General features: G+C 47.0%; 1 protein-coding gene across 3 annotated transcripts in view; it reads right to left on the reverse strand.

The window, feature by feature from the left end:
* The window catches only part of LOC141221120 (uncharacterized), a 249,516-nt gene that overhangs the window by 14,797 nt on the left and 210,194 nt on the right, over positions 1-24,525 (reverse strand). For 2 of the 3 annotated variants that reach the window (XM_073666459.1, XM_073666460.1), the window contains exons 3-6: positions 16,903-17,100; positions 11,967-12,093; positions 4,258-4,349; positions 3,986-4,178 (exon numbers count right to left, since the gene is read on the reverse strand). In XM_073666459.1, coding sequence (XP_073522560.1) covers positions 3,986-4,178; positions 4,258-4,349; positions 11,967-12,093; positions 16,903-17,100 — 610 coding nt within the window. The remainder of the gene's footprint in view (positions 1-3,985; positions 4,179-4,257; positions 4,350-11,966; positions 12,094-16,902; positions 17,101-24,525) is intronic. The other variant, XM_073666461.1, reaches the window with a different exon arrangement.

Consider the following 24,525-nt stretch of genomic DNA (forward strand, 5'->3'; position numbering starts at 1 on the left):
AACGTCTCAACCCTAGGCAAGCTACATGGTCCCTGTTTTTTACTCGGTTCAATTTTGTTGTCACTTTCCGTCCAGGGGTTATAAACATCAAGGCTGATGCTTTATCCAGGAGCTTCCCTGGTGGTGGTGACCATGAGAACCCCTAATTTGCAGAAAGGGGTAGTTATTTCGGCTTTGTACTCTGACCTAGAGGGAGAGGTGTTGGAGGCTCAGGGGGACACCCCTGCTTCCTGCCCTTTGGGGAGGTTATTTGTACCATCTAATCTGCGCTGTAAAGTAATTAAGGAACATCACAACTCTGTGCCTGCTGGTCATCCAGGTGGTAAGGCAACCACGGTCTCCTTTCTCGTCGTTTTTGGCAACCGGGGTTGCATCAGCATGTGGTTGAACATGTGTCTGCTTGCAGTATTTGCGCGCGTTCTAAAGTATCGCATACCCGTCCGTCTGGTACTCTTCTTCTGCTACCTATTCCTAGCAGGCCATGTACAGTGGTGGCCAAAAGTATTGGCACCCCTGCAATTCTGTCAGATAATACTCAGTTTCTTCCTGAAAATGATTGCAATCACAAATTCTTTGGTCTTATTATCTTCATTTAATTTGCTTGCAAGGAAAAAACACAAAAGAGAATGAAGCAAAAATGAAATCATTGATCATTTCACACAAAACTCCAAAAATGGGCCAGACAAAAGTATTGGCACCCTCAGCCTAATACTTGGTTGCACAACCTTTAGCCAAAATAACTGCGAACAACCGCTTCCGGTAACCATCAATGAGTTTCTTACAATGCTCTGCTGGAATTGTAGACCATTCTTCTTTGGCAAACTGCTCCAGGTCCCTGATATTTGAAGGGTGCCTTCTCCAAACTGCCATTTTGACATCTCTCCACAGGTGTTCTATGGGATTCAGGTCTGGACTCATTGCTGGCCACCTTAGAAGTCTCCAGTGCTTTCTCTCAAACCATTTTATAGTGCTTTTGGAAGTGTGTTTTGGGACATTGTCCTGCTGGAAGACCCATGACCTCTAAGGGAGACCCAGCTTTCTCACACTGGGCCCTACATTATGCTGCAAAATTTGTTGGTAGTCTTCAGACTTCATAATGCCATGCACCCGGTCAAGCAGTCCAGTGCCAGAGGCAGCAAAGCAACCCCAAAACATCAGGGAACCTCCGCCATGTTTGACTGTAGGGACCGTCTTCTTTTCTTTGAATGCCTCTTTTTTTTTTCCTGTACACTCTATGTTGATGCTTTTTCCCAAAAAGCTCTACTTTTGTCTCATCTGACCAGAGAACATTCTTCCAAAACGTTTTAGGCTTTCTCAGGTAAGTTTTAGCAAACTCCAGCCTGGCTTTTTTATGTCTCAGGGTAAGAAGTGGGGTCTTCCTGGGTATCCTACCATACAGTCCCTTTTCATTCAGACGCCGACGGATAGTACGGGTTGACACTGTTGTACCCTCGGACTGCAGGGCAGCTTGAACTTGTTTGGATGTTAGTCGAGGTTCTTTATCCACCATCCACACAATCTTGCGTTGAAATCTCTCGTCAATTTTTCTTTTCCGTCCACATCTAGGGAGGTTAGCCACAGTGCCATGGGCTTTAAACTTCTTGATGACACTGCGCACGGAAGACACAGGAACATTCAGGTCTTTGGAGATGGACTTTTAGCCTTGAGATTGCTCATGCTTCCTCACAATTTGGTTTCTCAAGTCCTCAGACAGTTCTTTGGTCTTCTTTCTTTTCTCCATGCTCAATGTGGTACACACAAGGACACAGGACAGAGGTTGAGTCAACTTTAATCCATGTTAACTGGCTGCAACTGTGATTTAGTTATTGCCAACACCTGTAAGTTACACCAGGTAAGTTACAGGTGCTGTTAATTACACAAATTAGAGAAGCATCACGTGATTTTTCAAACAGTGCCAATACTTTTGTCCACCCCCTTTTTTAGGTTTGGTGTGGAATTATATCCAATTTGGCTTTGGGACAATTTTTTTTGTGTTTTTTCATTGAAGACAAATTAAATGTAGATAATAATACCAAAGAATTTGTGATTGCAATCATTTTCAGGAAGAAACTGAGTATTATCTGACAGAATTGCAGGGGTGCCAATACTTTTGGCCACCACTGTACACACTTGTCCATGGATTTTATTACTGACCTACTGTATCTGCAGGCAAGACTGTGGTTTTGGTGGTTGCAAGTAAGATGGTTCTTTTTATCGCATTACTGGCACTTCCAAATGCCATGACTCTTGCTCAGGTATTCATTAATGAGATCGTGAAGCTTCACAGGGTTCTTTCCAATGTGGTGTCAGATCGGGTAACCCAGTTTGTTTCTAAATTATCGAAAGCTTTCTGTACTCGACCGGGGGTGCAGTTGTCTTTTTCTTCTGCCTTACATCCTCAGTAAAATGGACACACCGAGCACATTAATCAGAATTTGAAGACTTACCTGAAGTGTTTTGTCTGCGAGAACCAGGAGGATTGGGCATCTTACTTACCGTTGGCCAAGTTTGCCATTAATAATCATCGCCAAGATTCCACTGGCAGGTCACCGTTCTTTAGTGCATAAAGTTATCACTAACAGTTTGGTACTTTTAGTGGGGGAGAAGCTTCAGGAGTTCCTGAGGAGGAACGGTTTGCTTCCTCGCTCTCCTTGGTATGGCAGGGTGTGCTGAGTACTTTAAAGATCATGGGAGACAGGTATAAATGTATGGCTGACAAAAAACACTTGCCAGGTCTGGACCTGAATGTGAATGACTTTGTGTGGTTGTCTACCAGGAATATAAGATTCAAAGTTCCTTCTTGGAAGTTGTGACCTAGATTTATTGGTCGCTATAAAATAACCGCTGTCATTAATCCAGCAGCGTGTCATCTTGAGTTACCTCAGGCTCTTAGGATCCACAATGTGTTCCACAGGTCTCTGCTCAAGAAGTATGTGGTACCTCTTGAGTCCTCCCCCCTGCCACCGCCCCCAAATCATGGTTGATGGCAATTGGAGTTCCAAATTTCGAAGATTGTGGATTCTCATCTTCAACGTTGTTCCCTTCACTACTTGGTGCACTGGAGGGGTTATGGTCCAGAAGAAAGGATGCGGGTATCAGAATCGGAGGTGAATGCCCCTAGGTTGGTTCGTTCTTTCCATGCCTCTCATCCAGAGAAACCTGGCCACTCGTAGAAGAGGGGAGGTTCGGTCACAGGTGTCTCAGGTTTGACAGACAGTCATTCTGGATCCGGCTGTAAAAGGTCGCTGCGCTTGGTCTTGCAGACACCTTCTTGATCCTTTCATCATTACTCCCTCTCAGCGGTGATCTCCACCTTCTGCTGCTAATTAACACACAGTTGCTGGACTTTAAATACACTCACTTTCTCCAGAGAATCACTGATGATAGAATAAATTCCTCTGTTCAGGTCTGGAGTTCTAGCAGTCTGCTAGATTCTTATTGGAGTTCCTTTGTGGATTTTAGTCGTGATCTCTCTGGTGTTTTCTCAAAGCAAAGTGTATCCCCTTGTCTGTTTCCCTTGTTTGTCTTTAGTTGCAGTGGGGCTGACTAGTGCTCACCCATCCCCCTCTCTACCTAGGGCCTAGCTCTATGGTCAGCCAGGGCTAAGGTATCCTGCTTGGTAATAGGTGCGGAACCTATTTAGGGACGATAGAGGAGTCAGAGTGTTGTTAGATCTGCCTAGGGGTCTCCACTCTCCCTTTCTCTAGTTGCTTGGCTTCCCCCCTTTTCCCATCGTCGTATGCTGGGTCCTTCTCATACCTAGCATAACATTTTGGCTGTGACATATATCATCACGCATCCCTGGATTCATAGACTACCTTGAAGACAATTGCTTTGGACAGTCACAACCCCCTCAGATACAGAGAGTATCAATCTCCCCATTAGGGCACTACCCTAAACCTTTCATTTAATTTTGCACACGAGATCAAATTTACATCAAGTCTAATTAGGTCTAAATGTCCTTCCTGTCTTCATTATTACCCACCTGTGGTGTCATCTCCTGGAGTCTCCTCCTTCACATCGCTCATACACGGCTGATCGCCCATCATCTCCTCCTTCACATCGCTCATACACGGCTGATCGCCCATCATCTCCTCCTTCACATCGCTCATACATGGCTGATCGCCCATCATCCGCTGTTCTTCATCGTCCACTTTAATGTCAGTCTGGTCTCCACCCTGATGTCAAATATATAACAATTCAGTACATTACACAAGAAGAGAAGAAACCCCCAAATCTCCGCGAGCGGCCTCATACCGATGTGGCATCAGCTTCATCTAGCTGATGACTGTCCTGGGCATACAGAGGGGCCGGACATCTCTCTGGGGGATATTCTATACGGAATCTGTCTGTAGGAAACACAGTGAGGAAATAACGTCTCAAACAGTTATGTGCAAAATAATAGCAGTGTGGTTAAAACACGTGAGAAAAGCAGAATCCTCATAATCCGAGTTCTCTCCATACACGGTATAATCGTAGTCCTCTCCATATACGGTATAATCACAGCCCTCTCCATATACGGTATAATCACAGCCCTCTCCATACACGGTATAATCGCAGTCCTCTCCATATACGTTATAATCACAGTCATCTCCATACACGGTATAATCACAGCCCTCTCCATATACGGTATAATCGCAGCCCTCTCCATATACGGTATAAACGCAGTCATCTCCATACACGGTATAATCGCAGTCCTCTCCATATACGGTATAATCGCAGTCCTCTCCATACACGGTATAATCGCAGTCCTCTCCATACACTGTATAATCGCAGTCCTCTCCATACACGGTATAATCGCAGTCCTCTCTATACACGGTATAATCGCAGTCCTCTCCATACACTGTATAATCACAGTCCTCTCCATACACGGTATAATCGCAGTCATCTCCATACACGGTATAATCACAGTCATCTCCATACACGGTATAATCCGAGTTCTCTCCATACACGGTATAATCGCAGTCATCTCCATACACGTTATAATCCAGGGCTGTGGAGTCGGAGTCGTGGAGTCGGAGTTAGTTTTGGTTGGAGTCGGAGTCGGTAGAAATGTACCGACTCAGACTCCAGCTTTAAAAAAAATGTATTAATATTTCATAATTAAACTTTCATATGAATTTTATAAATGTTACTCAAATATATATGTTCTATCAAACTATGAACAACAGTGATAAGCAGTTCTGCTGGAGATAGAGACATTTCTTACTTCTTGTGTGTCACTGTTCTCCACTGCCCTTATCTAATCTTCTACTTGGTTAACCTCATGCTGCCCCAACCCCCCTACTTACAATGTATGAAACTGAAAGTGAAAATGTGTTGCAAATTCTTAGTAGTAAAGCTCCTCCTCTAGACTAGATGTTTACTATGTGTGCGTCTTCCAAGCATCTCACAGCTGCTACTCAGAAGAGGGAGACTGTAAGAAGTATTATCCTTTCAACAAACTTTTCATCAGTTAACTGTGAGTACATGAGGAATAACAGTATTACTGACCACTATATCAGTTGTACGACCTGGCAATAATTTTGTACAATTGTTTTTAGGAAAAACAATTGTCATTTGGATTGTGAATGCAGAATTAAAAACCTGAGAATGTCAAAGAAGCGTCACATTAAATCAGCTGTATTTGAACATTTCACCATCACTCAAGATAGAAAACATTATGTCTGTCAGTGTATGACAAATGGTCCAGACGAAAACAAATGCTGTGAAGCCAAGATCAGTGCATATTCAGGCAAAGATAAAAATGCTCCTACCAGAGCTTCTAATCTAAAGAGACATTTACAGCGCTTTCATCCAGAAGTACTGAAAGCAGTGGATGAGAAAGACTGCATCCAAACCAATGAACCAGTGCCCAGCTCTTCCAGCCAAACAAAGGAGCAGAGAACTTTGCAGCCATCAGTTGCAAGATATTTTGTCAGTGACAAAGTTACTGTGACAATGACAGTAGATACATTTAAAAAACAGATCTTAGAGCTTGTTGTAAAGGATAGTGTGCCTATTTCATTATTTTCACGACCAGCTTTTATGTGTCTGAATGGGGAAATGGCCCGCAAGCTTGGTGTTTCTCTGGAGAGAGAGAGTATTAGAAAATTAGTAATCGAAGAAGCTTTTAAACAAAAGGAAGAACTTAAAAAAAACTCTCAAGGGACGCTTTCTGTTTCTTAAAATGGATGCCTGCACACGTCACAGAGTGAACTATTTTGCCATCAATGTCCGATTTGTTTGTGACAAAAATGAAATAGTTACCAAGACATTGGCAGTAAAAGACACCAAAGCTCATCACACCAGTGAGTTTCTGAAGGGCTTGGTGGAAAAGGTTTTGCAAGACTATTAACTTAAAAAAGAGCAAGTTCTTTCTGTCGTAAAGGACAATGCTTCAAATATGATAAGTACTATTAAGCTAATGAATGAGAGTAATGATGGTGACCAGCAGCTAGAAGAACATTCTGGGTCCACAGACACAGAAATGTTTGAAATAGAGGAACACAGTATTGTAACTGAGGAGCAAACTGAAGTTGCTTCAGATGAACAGCAACATGATAGTTTAGATGATCTTGTTGAAACTGTGTCAATCCGTTCTTTCATTCATCACATGCGCTGTGTTGTGCATATGTGACACCCCAGGGGTCTGGTTGCCACAGTAATAGAAATATTATGTCTGAGAGCAAGTGGGAGGTTTCTCTGGTCAGGAGCCCTAAGCATGCAACACTGCCCGCCCAGACCTGGGAGGGGAGGAATCTGCCCTTATAAACTGGGTCTGGGGCGGGATTAGGAGAGTTAGAGCTTGGAGAGGGAAAGATACAGCAGGAGCTCTGTAGGAACAGTAGCTGAAGACCAGGGGCAGGAGCTGAGCAGAGCTCGCCCTGGCTGAGGACACTACAACCGGACACCGGAGTCCGAGGCTGTGGGGGCTGATATACACCCAGCAGCAGAAACCAGCCGGCAGGGGATTCCAGGTCCTCTGGCCATAGAAGCCCAGAGGCTCAGTCACAAGGAAGGGACCAGCACCGCCATCCAGGAGCGGAGGCTAACAGAAGGCCCCAAGTCACCAGCCATACGGGTGAGCACCACACGGTATACTCAGGGACGTGGGCTACTTGTAACCGCTTACAGCAAGGTAGCCAGGAAAGAGTGCAGATAGACGGGGAGGCCTACAACTCCGCCTGGCCAGGGGAGATCCTGCTTGCTCACAGACTGACCAGGCCTCTACTGCTAACCAGTACTCCCGGGAGGGTCTGCTTTATACCATCAGTAAAGACCCTGAACTGCACCACACGTCCCTGTTTCATCGCCGCACCAGCACCATTAGTACTGGGACGCTCACACCATCACTCCCATCATCCACACTAGCTGCCCTGAGGCAATACTTCTCCCGTGGGGAGTTATCCCATACTCGGCTGCGCAAACAACATCAGCCTCAGCGGTCTGCAGCGCAGCGGCGGTCCCCACTGACCGCAATCCACGGGTGGCGTAGTCGGACATTTGTTATTACACCAAGACTGCCACTGGTTTGACCACCCTGAGCCACGGACCGGGTCGCCGCCACACTGAGACTACCACCCCCAGCATCCCATCAGAGGCCCGGTTCCGGGGCGCGTCACATACGCTACAGCTGGCTATAAGAGACAGTCTGCAAGAAGGACATGCTGCTGCACTGATTGGCAAGGTGAGAAAATTGGCTACTGTTGTCAGAACTCCTAAAGTTGACTCAATTTTGAAGAGACGTGCTGGAAAAGGGGCAATTATTGATCAAGCCACACGATGGGGCAGTACTTACTTAATGATTCAGCGCTTGGTTGAACTGAAAACCTTTCTTGTAGACATGGCTAACCCTCAACTGACGCTAAATGAAAGTCAGTGGAATCAGGTGACTGAGCTGGAAAAAACTGCTAGAGCCCCCATTTACAGTGACTAAAAAATGACAAGCAGAGGACTTAACTCCAGGTATTTTCTTAAAGGAGTGGAAGAACCTGATGTTTCGCCTGTCCCAAAGAGGAGGGTTAATTGCAAGTGGCACTGCTACATCAATGAAAGGGAGAGAGGAGCTACTATTACAGAATAACATTCTTTTGGCAGCTGTTTATGTAGACCCAATGCATCCGATTCTTCTAGATGATCAAGAGCTAACTAAAGGAAAAGAAGCTGTGTGTGAAATAGCAGTAAGGATGAAAGGGTTGCAGAACAGTCAGGAGGAACAAGAAGAATTTGGTCGTCCTGCCACATCTTCACCCTCATCATCAACTGATGAAGAATTTAATTTCGAAAAATATTTGGATCACAAGAACCGTGCAAAGCGTTCCCGCATAGAAGAAGAGCCATCCCCATCAAAGAACACAGCCAGGACATTTCAGCAGAATTTTTCATGTACACTAAAAGAAATTGAGAAATTTGACCGTTCATCAAAAATAACAGTGCAACAAGCGATTCCTCTGTATCCTGACATTGTCAGAGATGTTGCCCCCCGAGTGGTTACTGCTTTGCCACCAACCCAAGTTAGTGTAGAGAGGTTGTTCTCTGCTCTCAAAATAATTAGATCAGATTTGAGGGCATCCATGAAGGAGGATCTGACAGAGGCAATACTTTTTCTGAGGACAAATTTATAGATTTCTTCTTATTAACTGCATAACAGTGTTTATTGCATATTTACTTACAAGAGTTTAGAAAAGTTTATAAAACTTATTTGCTATATTCTAATTGTATTCTAATAAATATAGTTTTGGCTCTAAGTGGCCTGATTACTTATATGATGGTGAGAAACTGAATAAGCACGATGTTAATATTTTACAACAGTAAATTTATTGTTACGAATTGGCCATTTATGAAGGAGTCGGAGTCGGAGCCGGAGTCAGAACCTGATAAAATCCAGGAGTCGGAGTCAGAGTCGCAACTGTGGCTTACCGACTCCACAGCCCTGGTATAATCACAGTTCTCTCGATACACGGTATAATCACAGTTCTCTCCATACACGGTATAATCGCAGTCCTCTCCATATACGGTATAATCGCAGTCCTCTCCATACACGGTATAATCGCAGTTCTCTCCATACACGGTATAATCGCAGTCCTCTCCATACACGGTATAATCGCAGTCCTCTCCATATACGGTATAATCGCAGTCCTCTCCATACACGGTATAATCACAGTTCTCTCCATACACGGTATAATCGCAGTCTTCTCCATATACGGTATAATCGCAGTCCTCTCCATACACGGTATAATCGCAGTTCTCTCCATACACGGTATAATCGCAGTCCTCTCCATATATGGTATAATCGCAGTTCTCTCCATACACGGTATAATCGCAGTTCTCTCCATACACGGTATAATCGTAGTCCTCTCCATACACGGTATAATCGCAGTTCTCTCCATACACGGTATAATCGCAGTCCTCTCCATACACGGTATAATCGCAGTCCTCTCCATACACGGTATAATCGCAGTCCTCTCCATACACGGTATAATCGCAGTCATCTCCATACACGGTATAATCGCAGTCCTCTCCATACACGGTATAATCGCAGTCCTCTCCATATATGGTATAATCAGTTCTCTCCATACACGGTATAATCACAATTATCTCCATACACGGTATAATTGCAGTTACCTCCATATACAGTATAATCAGTCATCTCCATATACAGTATAATCGCAGTCATCTCCATATACAGTATAATCGCTCGCCTGTATACCATGTCAGCACTGATGCTAGTGCGGAGGAGGTAGGCATCACACATGAGACATTCTCTCAAGGAGACTTCTTGTTCTTTCCAGGTTGTGCAGGGACGACTCCGAGTCCTGCAGGGACTCTCTTGCCTCATCTTCTATTCTCCGTGGCTTCCACTTCCGGCAGCTCGCTTCTCTCTACACCTGACGAGCCGCGCTATTAGACACTGGCGGCTGATTCCCAACCACATAGGTGTCTCACCTTATGACTCTTTCTGGTCCATGTGGTTTTCTCCTGCACGATGTTCACCACCAGTATGTACTTGCCAATCAATATGTGTATATAAAATATATACATATATATGTGTGTGTGTGTTGTGAGGGTGTCAGGCCACACTTCCCCTGACAAAGCTGTGCGTGTCACGGAGGTCTCCGTGGGGTCTTTTCTGTACTACCCCACTACCCTTTATAGCAGCCTTCTCGAGGATCCATTTCATCCCTGTAGGTGCCAGTAGACATCATCCATTTCGGTTCGTGCACTCTAACTTTTAGAACTTGGCCACATTCTCACGCTTTCTTCATTTTACTTCTTGTAGCTTTTTCTGATTCATGACCATTGTGAACATGCGTCTATGTGCTGCATGTATACCAACTTAAACCAAGCTCAAATTTTGTGTTTTTTCTTTGTATTTTTTGCATTCTGTGCAAACCAGGGTGTGCCCTCCCTTCCTAGAGCTGGATAATACATTTAAAGCTTCCCTAGGCTGGTGTCCACAGTTCGGGACCAGGTCCTTTGTCTGTCCTTATTCACACACTGAGGTCAACTTTGATACATGGTAAGGTTTTTAATATTAGACAGAGTAGGACTATCCCGAATGGGGTCACCTTGCCATTGTGGGATGGCTTTCATACTATTTTTGATCAAAAACAGTGTTGCCAAGAACCCTATATTATTTAACCCCTTTACCCCCGAAGGTGGTTTGCACGTTAATGACCGGGCCAATTTTTACAATTCTGACCGCTGTCACTTTGAGGTAAGTAACTCTGGAACGCTTTAAAGGATCCCCCTGATTCTGAGTTTCTTTTTTTGTGACATATTATACTACATGATAGTGATAACATTTCTTCGATATGACTTGCATTTATTTGTAAAAAAAAAATGAAAATTTTGCAATTTTCAAATTTTGAATTTTCATGCCCTTAAATCAGAGAGATATGTCACACAAAATAGATAATAAATAACATTTCCCACAGGTCTACTTCACATCAGCACAATTTCGGAAGTTATAAGGGTTAAAAGTTGACCAGCGATTTTCTCATTTTTCCAACAAAATTTACAAAACCATTTTTTTAGGGACCACATCACATTTGAAGTGACTTTGAGGGGTCTTTATGACAGAAAATACCCAAAAGTGACACCATTCTAAAAACTTCACCCCTCAAGGTGCTCAAAACCACATTCAAGAAAGTTTATTAACCCTTCAGGTGCTTCACAGGAATTTTTGGAATATGGAAGAAAAAAAATAAACATTTAACTTTTTCATAAAAATGTTACTTCAGACCCCATTTTTTTTATTCTCACAATGGTAACAGGAAAAAATGGACCCCAAAATGTGTTGTGCAATTTCTTCTGAGTAAGCAGATACCCCATATGTGGGAGAAAACCATTGTTTGGGTGTACGGCAGGGCTCGGAAGGGAAGGAGCGCCATTTGACTTTTTGATTGTAAAATTTGCTTGAATAATTAGCGAACGCCATGTTGCGTTTGGAGAGCCCCTGATGTGCCTAAACAGTGGAAACCCCCCACAAGTGACACCATTTTGGAAACTAGACCACTCAGGAAACTGATGTAGATATGTGGTGAGCACCTTGAACCCCAGGTGCTTCACAGAAGTTTATAACATTGAGCCGTAAAAATAAAATGTTCACATTTTTCCCACAAAAATGTTTTTCAGCCCCCAATTTTCCATTTTTATAAGAGTAATAGGAGATATTGCACCAAGAAATTTGTTGTGCAATTTCTCCTGAGCACGCAGATACCCCATATGTGGGGGAAAACCAGTGTTTGGGCGCACGGCAGGGCTTGGAAGGACAGGAGCGCCATTTGACTTTTTTGACATTGGGAAATGTTTACGGATTTCTCTGTCATTATATGGTAAAATAATTGGTAACAACTCGCCCCAAAAGTGCGACCAACACAATGCACCCTGCACACAGCGGAGACCAGGGGGAAATGAAAAGGGAAAAAACAAAAGCACAAAAGAACAATAATGAAGATTTCTGACAGCAACGACCTTCTTACCTGGGGAGGCACAAGGTCGGGGCTCCTCCTCCATCAAGACCTCCTGGTACAAATCCTGGTGTCCTTCTACATAATCCCACTCCTCCATGGAGAAATAGAGAGCGACGTCCTGACACCGGAGAGGAACCTGACAACCAACGAGAGCGACGTCACCCAGAATATTCCAGTGTATACCGAATAATCTCCCAGCAGTCTCCTCTCATCACCCAGAATCCTCCAGCGTATACTGTATAATCTCCCAGCAGTCTCCTCTCCGCTCATCACCCAGAATCTTCCAGTGTATACTGTATAATCTCCCAGCAGTCTCCTCTCCGTTCATCACCCAGAATCCTCCAGTGTATACTGTATAATCTCCCAGCAGTCTCCTCTCATCACCCAGAATCCTCCAGTGTATACTGTATAATCTCCTAGCAGTCTCCTCTCCTCTCATCACCCAGAATCCTCCAGTGTATACTGTATAATCTCCAGCAGTCTCCTCTCCTCTCATCACCCAGAATCCTCCAGTGTATACTGTATAATCTCCAAGCAGTCTCCTCTCCTCTTATCACCCAGAATCCTCCAGTGTATACTGTATAATCTCCCAGCAGTCTCCTCTCATCACCCAAAATCCTCCAGTGTATACTGTATAATCTCCCAGCAGTCTCCGCTCATCACCCAGAATCCTCCAGTGTATACTGTATAATCTCCCAGCAGTCTCCTCTCCTCTCATCACCCAGAATCCTCCAGTGTATCTATATATATATACTCGTCTTATCCCGTCTGTCTGTCTATCTGTGTGTGTGTCTGTCTGTCTGTCCAGGAAATCCCACGTCGCTCATTGGTCCGGCAGCAGCCAATCAGCGCCGCGGGATTTCTGAAAAAAGATGGCGGCCGTTAGCGGCTCATCTGCAGGACGGAGCTGAGCGGCGATGCAGCCGGGAGAAGAGCGCTGCAGGTCGGGATACTTCTGCTGCGAGCGCCCGCTATGTCCCGGGTTCTCACAGCGGAAGTATCCGCACAGGCAGCGCCGCTGACATCCATGCGGCAAGGGTGTGAAGGGAGGACCGGGGAGCGGCGCTGACATCCAATTGGTCGCGGCCGCTATTTAAATGTGCCGCACAAATCGGTGATTGGTCGCAGTCTTGGCCCGCGACCAATCACCGATTTGGGCGCCAAATTTAAATATCGGCCGCGACCAATCACCGATCTTGGCTCCACATTTAAACACCGCTGTGCTGATTGGTCGCCGACGCTGGGCGCGACCAATCACCGATTTTGGCGCCACATTTAAATAGCGTCCGCGACCAATCAGTACAGCGGTGTTTAAATGTGGAGCCAAGATCGGTGATTGGTCGCGGCCGATATTTAAATTTGGCACCCAAATAGGTGATTGGTCGCGGGCAGCGCCAGCGACCAATCAGCGATTTTTAACACAAATGTCCGGACCTTTGTAATACCATGCGGATACTGTGGGGACATCTGCGGCTAGGGTGTGAAGGGAGGACCGGGGAGCGGCGCTGCGGGTCGGGATACTTCTGCTGCGAGCAGTCGCTCATGTCCCGGGTTCTCGCAGCGGAAGTAGCTGCACAGGCAGCGGCGCTCCCCGGTCCTCACTAATACGATTCCGCTCCCCGCTCCTCACCAATACGATTCGCTGATTGGTCGCGCTCTGCGCACGCGACCAATCAGTGATCTTGGCGCTAAAGTTAAACACCGCTCTGCTGATTGGTCGCGGCCGCTGCCCGCGACCAATCACCGATTTGGGCGCCACATTTAAATAGCGGCCGCGACCAATCAGCGAGCTTGGCGCCAAATTTAAACAACACTCTGCTGATTGATCGCGGTCGCTGGCTGAGATCAATCAGCAGTATTGGCGCAAAATTTAAACAACGCTCTGCTGATTGGTCGCGGCCTTCAGCCGCGACTAATCAGCGATTTTGGCGCCAAATTTAAACACCGCTCTGCTGATTGGTCGCGGTCGCCGGCCGTGACCAATCAGCAGTATTGTCGCCAAATTTAAACACCTCTTTGCTGATTGGTCGCGGTCGCGACTAATCAGCGATTTTGGTGCCAAATTTAAACACGCTCTCCATTCCTCACTAACACGGTTAGCTGATTGGTCGCGGCCGCCGCACGCGACCAATCAGCGATTTTGGCGCCAAATTTAAACAACGCTCTGCTGATTGGTCGAGGCCGGCGACCGTGACCAATCAGCAGAGCGATGCAGAGCGGGGTTTAAATTTGGCCCCAAAGTCGCTGATTAGTCGCGTCTGACAGCCGCGACCAATCAACAGAGCGTTGTTTAAATTTTGCGCCAAAATCACTGATTGGTCGCGGCCGTCAGACGCAACTAATCAGTGACTTTGGGGCCAAATTTAAACACCGCTTTGCTGATTGGTCGCGGTTGCCGAACGCTCTGCTAATTGCGCCCCGTCGGCTGCATACCTATTCTAGAATACCCGATGCGTTCGAATCGGGCCACCATCTAGTACTGTATAATCTCCAGCAGTCTCTTCTCCTCTCATCACACAGAATCCTCCAGTGTATACTGTATAATCCGCCAGCAGTCACCTCTCCTCACCCAGAATCCTCCAGTGTATACTGTATAATCTCCCAGCAGTCTCCTCTCCTCTTATCACCCAGAATCCTCCAGTGTATACTGTATAATCTCCCAGCAGTCTCCGCTCATCACCCAGAGTCCTCCAGTTTATAATGTATAATCTCCCAGCAGTCTCCTCTAAGCACATCACCCAGAATCCTCCAGTGTATACTGTGTAATCTCCCAGCAGTCTCCGCTCATCACCCAGAATCCTCCAGTGTATACAGTATAATCTCCCAGCAGTCTCCTCTCCTCTCATCACCCAGAATCCTCCAGTGTATACTCTATAATCTCCTAGCAGTCTCCTCTCCTCTCATCACCCAGAATCCTCCAGTGTATACTGTATAATCTCCCAGCAGTCTCCGCTCATCACCCAGAATCCTCCAGTGTATACTGTATAATCTCCCAGCAGTCTCCTCTCCTCTCATCACTCAGAATCCTCCAGTGTATACTGTATAATCTCCAGCAGTCTCCTCTCCTCTCATCACCCAGAATCCTCCAGTGTATACTGTATAATCTCCCAGCAGTCTCCTCTCCTCTCATCACCCAGAATCCTCCAGTGTATGACTGAACAACGGGCATGTAAAAGTTTGGGCACCGGGTCAAATTTCTGTTATTGTGAACAGTTAAGTAAGTTGATGATGAAATGATCTAAAAGGCCTAAAGTTACAGATCTATGAAAAAAATGCAAGAGCGCAATAGGGTCTTATGTAACGTAAATAAGTATTAGAACTGCTCACCTGATCGGGTTGTGTGAGACACAACAGCTATAAAGCTTAGAATCCAGATGCTGCAGCTTCCTGGGATGTGTCAGAAATAGATGCTGGGAAGTGAAGTTGTTCTGCGCTCTCCGGAGTCACGACAAACCATACATGACCACACATGATTACTACGGGTAATATATATATACTAATATATATTTATCTTTTTACATTTTAACAATTCCAAAAAGGAAAATGGGACAAAGTAAAAGTGTGGGCACCCAGGATGGTTAGTACCTATAGCGCCCCCTTTTGAAAGTATCACAGCTTGTAAACGCTTTTTGTAGCCAGACAAGAGTCGTTCATTTCTTGTTTGAGAGATTTTCCTCCATTCTTTCTTGGGAAACACTTCCCGTTCTGTGAGATTCCTGGGGCATCTTGCATGCTATGTTATTTTGAGGTCTAGCCACAGATTTTCAATGATGTTCAGATCAGGGGACTGTGAAGGTCATTGTAAAACCGTCAGCTTGCGCCTTTTGAGGTCCTCTATTGTGGATTTTGACGTGTGTTTAGGATCATTATCCATTTGTAGAAGCCATCCTCTTTTCATCTTCAGCTTTTTTACAGATGGTTTTATGCTTGCATCAATAATTTGTTGAAATTTCATTGAATTCTTTCCTCTAAATGTTCCCCATGCCATTGGCTGCAGCACAACCCCAAAGCATGATTGACCCTCCCTCATGCTTAATGCTTGGCGAGAAATTCTGTGCCCTTTTTTCTCCACACATACCTTGGATCATTGTGGCCAAAGATTTCTATCTCGCCCTCATCGGTCCACAGGACTTGTTTCCAAAATGCATCAGGTTTGTTTTGATGTTCTTTTGCATACTTCTGATGCCGAATTGTATGGTGAGGACGCAGGAGAGGTTTTCTCCTGATGACTCTTCCATGAAGGCCATATTTGTGCAGGTGTCTCTGAACAGTAGAACAATGTCCCACAAGTCCAGAGTCTGCTAAATCTTTTTGAAGGTCTTTTGCAGTCAAGCGGGGATTCTGATTTGCCTTTCTAGCAATCCTACGAGCAGATGTCCCTGAAATTTTGCTTGGTCTTCCAAACCTTATCTTGACCTCCACTGTTCCTGGTAACTGCCATTTCTTCATTACACTTTGAACTGAGGAAAGGGCAATTTGAAAATGCTTTTCTATCTTCTTATAGCCTTCTCCTGCTTTGTGGCCTCCACCATTGTCAGAGCTTGGCAGCTGCTTAGAAGAACCCATGGCTGCTGGTTTTGGCAGAAGGTTAGGGGAGGCTGGGTTTTTATAAAGCTGGAAATTGGCATCACTGGCCTTTCCTAACGATGATAGTGAAGAAGCCATAACCCTAACAGGCTAATTAAGGTCTGAAACCTTGGGCAAAGTTATCTGAGCACACAAATCTCCAAGGGTGCCCAAACTTTTGCATCGGCCCATTTTCCGTTTTGTAATATTTAAAATGTAAAAAATTAAAGTATGTATTTTTTTGCCTAAAATCCAGGGGAAATGTGTCATCTGTAACTTTAGGCGTTTTAGAGATCATTTCATCTTCAACTTGCTTAACTATTAACAATAACAGTAATTTTGACCAGGGGTGGCCACTGTAAAATCTCCCAGCATTCACCTCTCCGGTCAGCAGCTCGGTGATCTTGTTCGTGATTTCTAGGATCTTCTTCTCATGTATAGGGGAGTGCAGGGATAGCTCTGTGATGGGGCTCCTGCTGCAGTCATTTCCCAGAATCCACCTCTTCTCGTGGAGATGGATAATAGGAGTCACACAATGATGGGAGTCATCCGATGTCTTCTTCACTATTGTGTAATCCTGTGTATGGATAGAGACCCTTAGAGAATTGACCCATTTTCCTCCCTCAGTAGACACTGATTGTGAACTAGTGTAAAGAGACTACTGAGACCACATCTGGAATAGTGGGTGGAGTTCTGGAGACAACACCCACAAAAAGACGTTAATAACATAAACTGTATGTTTAACACTCGCCTCATTACCGACCACTCTGGGCCGAATTCCTGCCCGCCATCGTGCACCATAATTCAGGACTTAACGCCACATTCAAGCCTCAACGGTCACTACACGTCACAAGTTACAACACACATCATGACATCACAACCTTACAATGCGCTGAGACTTCTGAGGCCTGAAAGCGGCTGGAAGTCCTGACCTATGGTGAGGAGGCCGGAAACAAGACACCCTATGGTGCATAGGACCGTACTACAGCCAGCGAGCTCATCGGAGAAGTGAGTGATTGTTACGGATCTGGGTGGTGGAACCTCTGTGCTGCGGTGCAAGGAGAGACCCAGAGGGGCGTAACTAGGTATCAACTCGGAGCGACCTAGGTCGTACGGCGGCTCAATCGACTCCGTGACCAGGGAGGGTCCGAGCAGAGGGACCAGGTGCTACTCTGGGGACAACCTTGTAAGGGAGCAGGTGACTCCTAAGGTACAGATGGCAGGGACTGACCGATATTGCAGATGGGCACAGCAGGCAGGCTGACGAGTGATCCGGGTAGATGGACTGGCAGACACGGCAGGCGACAGCCTCTAGGTAGGCGGTCAGGTGGTCACGGCAGGTGACAGGCAGGAGCCTCTAGGTAGGCTGTCAGGTGGTCACGCAGGTGACAGGCAGGAGCCTCTAGGTAGGCTGTCAGGTGGTCACGGCAGGTGACAGGCAGGAGCCTCTAGGTAGGCTGTCAGGTGGTCACGGCCGGTGACAGGCAGGAGCCTCTAGGAGAAATTTTTTAAGGAGAAGCAGGGCATGAATGTTCCCCCAGGGTTCCCAAGCTCTCTCCTCTGGGCCAAACCCCTTCCAATCCACCAGAAAAAAGGTTTTTCCTCTTACCCTCTTGGTGGCCAGAATGTTCTCTATCTCAAAAACGTCCTCAGCGGAAACAGGGGCAGGGGGAGTACCTGGATTGTTGGAAAAAGAATTAAACACAACTGGTTTGAGGAGAGATACGTGGAAGGAGTTGGGAATCCGCAAGGTGGCCGGGAGTTTTAACTTGTAGGCCACTGGGCTGATTTGTTTGAGGACTTCAAATGGACCGATGAACCGAGGACCCAACTTATAGGAGGGTATTTTGAGCCGAACATGTTTGGAGGAGAGCCAAACCTTGTCTCCCGGACGGAATTGAGGCGGGTCCAGACGTCTCTTGTGAGCATCATCTGCTCGGAGGACTGAAGAAGTGCGGACCTAGTTGTCACAAACCCATCGGAGCCACGTGCCCCTGATCCTTCCTCACAACTTCCGTGAGTTCCGGGTTTAGGATAATGTGAAGCGAGCTTATAAATTTTAGATATTTATTTACTCAAAAGAGCGATGCTAGGTACAATATATACCTGATATATATATACAGTAGTCAGACAAATACAGTAAGGAAGCAGTAATAAGATACAATAAAATTAAAAGGAATAAAAGTGAATATACCACACTTTCATCAAAGGTCTCTGGACACGGCAGGAGGGTTGCTGTCATGGGTCCAGGGTGGTTCCTTGTGTCTTTCTGCACATCTGTAGCGACAGGTGACCCTCAACAGAAGACCCCTCCTCTCTCACAGAGGGACACATTTATACGTAACTTGGGCAGGGCAGAAAATAGGCGATTTACATGTAATCTCCTTTTCCCTTCTATCAAACATTTCATAATCCATTTCCCAGCAATATTCTCATTGTAAGGTGCGCATGGTAATTGATCTAACACAGGAGCTTTCCCCTGACTTCAGAGGTAATTCAATTAGCTATTCCTCATTGCCATGATTCAATTAGCTCCCCCATACTCTTGTCAGGAATAGGCGTTAGCACTACAAAGGGATATATCATAGCTGACCTGTATTCAATTCTCTCCTGGCTTGTCACCCTGGAATCGAATGGAGGCTCACAGGGGTTGATGTATTGAAGGGAAACAAATGCTGATGTAAATACTTTGTTCTCTCGGAAGTGAGACTGCAGGCCCAGGTACCCATTGTGTTAATGCTGATTACCTGGAAGCAGCAGCAAGAAGGGGGGAACACATGGCCCTCCAACCCCTTGCTGACCATCCTGTATGTCAACCTCCAATACAGTGTCCTATAGCACAAGCAGAACATCTCACCTTGTACATAGTACACATCATATTGCAGGCTGCTATCATTATGGTCTGGGTAATAACTATCCCATCAATGACGCAATATATGATGTTGTCCCTCACACCTAGCACTATACCTTTTCTCTCACGGCATATTCCTTACATTGGTCAGCTGCTATGACAATCAGTATTACTCGTTATAAACATTGGTCATGTCCCTGTGAACGCCATCCTGGGCAATAGCATCCTTTTGGTAATTGCCTTTTGGAGCCAGCATAGTAACGTAATGGTAATTAAGTCATATCCTGACTGTTGGGAATACACCATTTCCCCTGGGGTCCTTTGAAGTCAGACAGACTAGTATTCCTGCTGAGAACTTCATAGCTGGGAATATGAATTTCCAGTCCCTGGCCTCACCACACTAGTATTTTCCCAAATGGTGGAAAATTCGCTTACCAGAGACTCCGCGGCAGGGTTGTCCACAGAAGCGGAGACGGGAAATGGAATCCGGGGATGTTGACCATAGACTACGAAGAACGGGGACTTGGAAGTAGATTCGCTCTCATGGTTGTTGTAGGAGAACTCGGCCCATGGTAGGAGCTCCACCCAATCGGTATGGTGAGCGTTAACAAAGTGCCAGAGGTAGCTGGTAAGGATCTGGTTGATACGCTCCACTTGGCCATTGGACTGAGGATGGTAAGCGGAGGAGAAATCCAGGGTGACATCCAGCAGCTTACACATAGCTCTCCAGAAGTGTGATGTGAACTGAACCCCTCGATCGAACACAATGTGGAGGGGTAGGCCATGGAGACGGAAGATGTGAAGGATGAAGTCCTTAGCCAGCTCCGATGCAGACAGGAGATCAGGCAGAGGGATGAAGTGGGCCGTTTTAGAAAAGCGGTCGGCGACCACCCAAATGACTGTACAACCAGCAGAAACAGGGAGATCTGTAATAAAGTCCATAGCAATGTGCTGCCACGGGGCAGCAGGTACGGGGAGAGGCAGGAGGTGACCGGCTGGAACGCCACTCCTCCAGCGCCAATTTGATGGCTAGCAGTTTTCGGTCTCCTATGGAGTAGTTGCGCTCAGACGAGGAGAACAGTTTGGAGAAGAAGCCGCAGGTTACCATTCTCCCGGATGAAGATTTTTGGGTGAGCACAGCTCCGGCTCTGGAGGAGGAAGCATCAACCTCCAGGAAGAACTGTTTGTTGCAGTCTGGACGGTGCAGCACTGGGGCAGAGGAGAAGGCTTGCTTTAAGGAAAGGAAGGCCTCCTCAGCTTCGGGCGGCCATTCCTTGGGATTTGCTCCCTTACGGGTGAGCGCAGATATGGGAGCAGTCCGGGAAGAGAAGTGCAGGATGAAGAGACGGTAGTAGTTGGCGAAGCCCAGGAATCGCTGAATAGCCTTCAACCCCTCCGGAAGGGGCCACTTTAAGACAGCAGAGAGCTTCTCAGGGTCCATTCGTAGACCTGTCTGGGCGATAATATAGCCCAGGAACAGAAGGGAGGTCTGCTCGAAGAGGCACTTCTCAAATTTGGCATAGAGGTGATTCTGCCTGAGCCTAAGCAGGACCTGACGAACATCCCTCCGGTGTGAGGGAAGGTCCGGAGAGAAGACCAAGATGTCGTCCAGGTACACCACCACGCAGGAATAAAGAAGGTCACGGAAGATGTCGTTGACTAATTCTTGGAAGACGGCGGGAGCATTCCTTTTTGTCGAAGACATCTGCATAGGACCAGTAAGGTGCCGGTAAACCGGGTAGATTAGCCGGGATTGGTGGAGGACGAACCGGGCGGACCGGGACCAGGCAGGTCTTATGGCAATCCTGCCCCCAACGGAGAACTTCACATGATTGCCAATTCAGCACGGGTTCATGTGTCTGAAGCCAAGGTAGACATAGCAATAGGGAGTGAGAGAGACCAGAAAGCACATGGAAGGAGATCCTCTCAGAGTGCAGCATTCCCACCTGCAGGGTTATAGGTTCTGTGACGAGCAGGATGGATACTGGAAGGAGTCTTCCATCCACGGAGGCGACTGCCAATGGTTCGGCCAGAGGTTTGGTGGGAATGTGATATTTCTCTACCAGGGACTGGGAAATGAGGTTCCCAGCAGCTCCGGAATCCAGGTGTGCAATTTCAAAGTAGCGGTTCTCTTCCCAGGAGATAGAGACAGACAAAGTCAGGGAAGGAGAGGGTTTACTTTTGCCCAGGATGACCTCTCCGAGAGGTCCTAGGCACTGGCGTTTCCCGGCTTCACCGGGCAGGAACAGATGAAGTGCTCCTTACTGCCACAGTAGAAACAGCTCCCCTCGGCTCAGCGTGACTCTTGGTGAGATTTGAACATCTTGGTCTGGTCGACCAGCATAGGTTCGGGCGAGCGTGCCCGCGCAATTGCTAATTGAGAGGCAGGTCTCTGGAAAGTAGGAGCAAGATGAGGAAATCTTCTCTGCCGGGTAGTCTCTTTAGCACGTCCCACGAAACGGATGTCAATCCGGGTGGCTAGCGACACCAGGTCATCCAGAGTGGTGGGGATGTCCCGACCGGCTAGCTCGTCCTTGATCCGACTGGAAAGGCCCTCCCAAAAGGTGGACACCAGTGCCTCGCTGGCGAGCTCAGAGGCGAGGGTACGGAACCGTATGGCATACTGGGCCACGGTGAGACATTCTTGGCGGAGACGGAGCAAAGAGGAGGCAGTAGAAATCCTAAGTCCAGGTTCATCGAAGACCCTCCGGAAGGCAGAGAGGAAAGCCGGAAGATCAGACACCAGGGAATCCCCTCTCTCCCATAGGGGGTTAAGCCATGCCAGTGTTTCCCCGGTGAGGTGAGACATGATGAACGCCACCTTGGCCCGGTCGGAGGGAAACTGATGTGCCAGAAGTTCAAAGTGCAGCGTGCACTGGTTCAGAAAGCCCCGACATGAGACGGGGTCACCTCCAAAATGAGGAGGTGCAGAAAGCCGGGGACCTGGGTTGGATGCCGTGGTATTGATGGGCAGCGGCGCTGCCGGAGCGGGAGTGGCACGACTCGAGGCGGACACAGGTGGGACAGACAGCGTGTCCAGGCGGGAGTTGACATTCCGCAGGAAGTTCAGGATGGTTTCCTGTTGGGATCTCTGAAGAGAAACCTCCTGGTACAGGTCAGAGAGCGAAGGAGCTTAGGGGCCACTGGGTTCCATGGCCCGAGCAAACTGTTACGAATCCGGGTGGTGGAACCTCTGTGCTGCGGTGCAAGGAGGGACCCAGAGGGGCGTAACTAGGTATCAACTCGGAGTGACCAAGGTCGTAAGGTGGCTCAATCGACTCCGTGACCAGGGAGGGTCCGAGCAGAGGGACCAGGTGCTACTCTGGGGACGACCTTTTAAAGGAGCAGGTGACTCCTACGGTACAGATGGCAGGGACCGACCGATATTGCAGATGGGCACAGCAGGCAGACTGACGAGTGATCCGGGTAGATGGACTGGCAGACACGGCAGGCGACAGGCGGGAGCCTCTAGGTAGGCGGTCAGGTGGTCACGGCAGGTGACAGGCAGGAGCCTCTAGGTAGGCTGTCAGGTGGTCACGGCAGGTGACAGGCAGGAGCCTCTAGGTAGGCTGCAGGTGGTCACGGCAGGTGACAGGCAGGAGCCTCTAGGTAGGCTGTCAGGTGGTCACGGCAAGTGACGGGCAGGAGCCTCCAGGTAGGCACGGCAGGTAGCAAGCAGGAGCCTCCAGGTAGGCATGGCAGGTAACGGGCAGGTGCTTCCAGGTAAGGAGGCGGGCAGAGCCCATAGACAGACTGGGGACCGAACGGAAGACAGACTGTCGGGCTGGAGAGTGCTCAGGCTGGCGGACTGGAAAGGTAGTCAGGCTGGCGGGCAGGACTAGCAGCCAGGATAGCAACGGGAACTGAGGGCTGAAGCAGAGGTAAGTACACTATGCAACAACTATTGCTAGGGCACCTCCATTTTGGAGGAGGTGCCTTATATATGGGACGACCTCCGGCAACTGGCCAGGGACTCCTTAGGACGGCGCGCGCGGCCTCTTTAAGAGGGAGGGAGCGCGCGCGCGTGCCCTAAGAACAGTGCCCGGGAAGCTGGCGCGCTGACAGCAGCGGGAAGAGGAGCGCTGGAGGACGCCGGGCGGGGAGCGCGGCGGTGAGAGGGACGGCGTCTCGGCCTGGCAGGGGGCAGAGTCGCCGATGCTACAGTGATTAGGTATTAGATTTATGTTTATCATCTTACATTTCGGAACTTGGGATCATATGTAATTCAGATGTTCAGAAGTTGGGAACTGCTTATATTTGCTGAGCGGAGAAGAAAACTTTATACCTTTGCACTCAGAAAATGATGGTACAAAAGAGTTTACGTCTCCGCTCAGCAGATAGTGATAGAAATATAGAAGAGTTTACCTCTCCGCTCAGCAGATAATAGAAATATAGAAGAGTTTAAATATCCACTCAGCAGATAATAGAAATATAGAAGAGTTTACCTCTCTGCTCAGTAGATAATGATAGAAATATAGAAGAGTTTACCTCTCTGCTCAGTAGATAATGATAGAAATATAGAAGAGTTTACCTCTCCACTCAGCAGATAATGATAGAAATATAGAAGAGTTTACCTCTCCACTCAGCAGATAATAGAAATATAGAAGAGTTTACCTCTCCGCTCAGCAGATAATGATAGAAATATAGAAGAGTTTACCTCTCCGCTCAGCAGATAATAGAAATATAGAAGAGTTTACCTCTCCACTCAGCAGATAATAGAAATATAGAAGAGTTTACCTCTCCACTCAGCAGATAATAGAACTATAGAAGAGTTTACCTCTCCACTCAGCAGATAATGATAGAAATATAGAAGAGTTTACCTCTCCACTCAGCAGATAATAGAAATATAGAAGAGTTTACCTCTCCACTCAGCAGATAATAGAAATATAGAAGAGTTTACCTCTCCGCTCAGCAGATAATGATAGAAATATAGAAGAGTTTACCTCTCCGCTCAGCAGATAATGATAGAAATATAGAAGAGATTACCTCTCCACTCAGCAGATAATAGAAATATAGAAGAGTTTACCTCTCCACTCAGCAGATAATAGAAATATAGAAGAGTTTACCTCTCCGCTCAGCAGATAATGATAGAAATATAGAAGAGTTTACCTCTCCACTCAGCAGATAATGATAGAAATATAGAAGAGTTTA

Source organism: Phyllobates terribilis, unplaced genomic scaffold (genome assembly GCF_046119375.1).
Source record: "Phyllobates terribilis strain yellow unplaced genomic scaffold, ASM4611937v1 Scaffold_318__1_contigs__length_2195899, whole genome shotgun sequence".
Lineage (NCBI taxonomy): Eukaryota > Metazoa > Chordata > Amphibia > Anura > Dendrobatidae > Phyllobates > Phyllobates terribilis.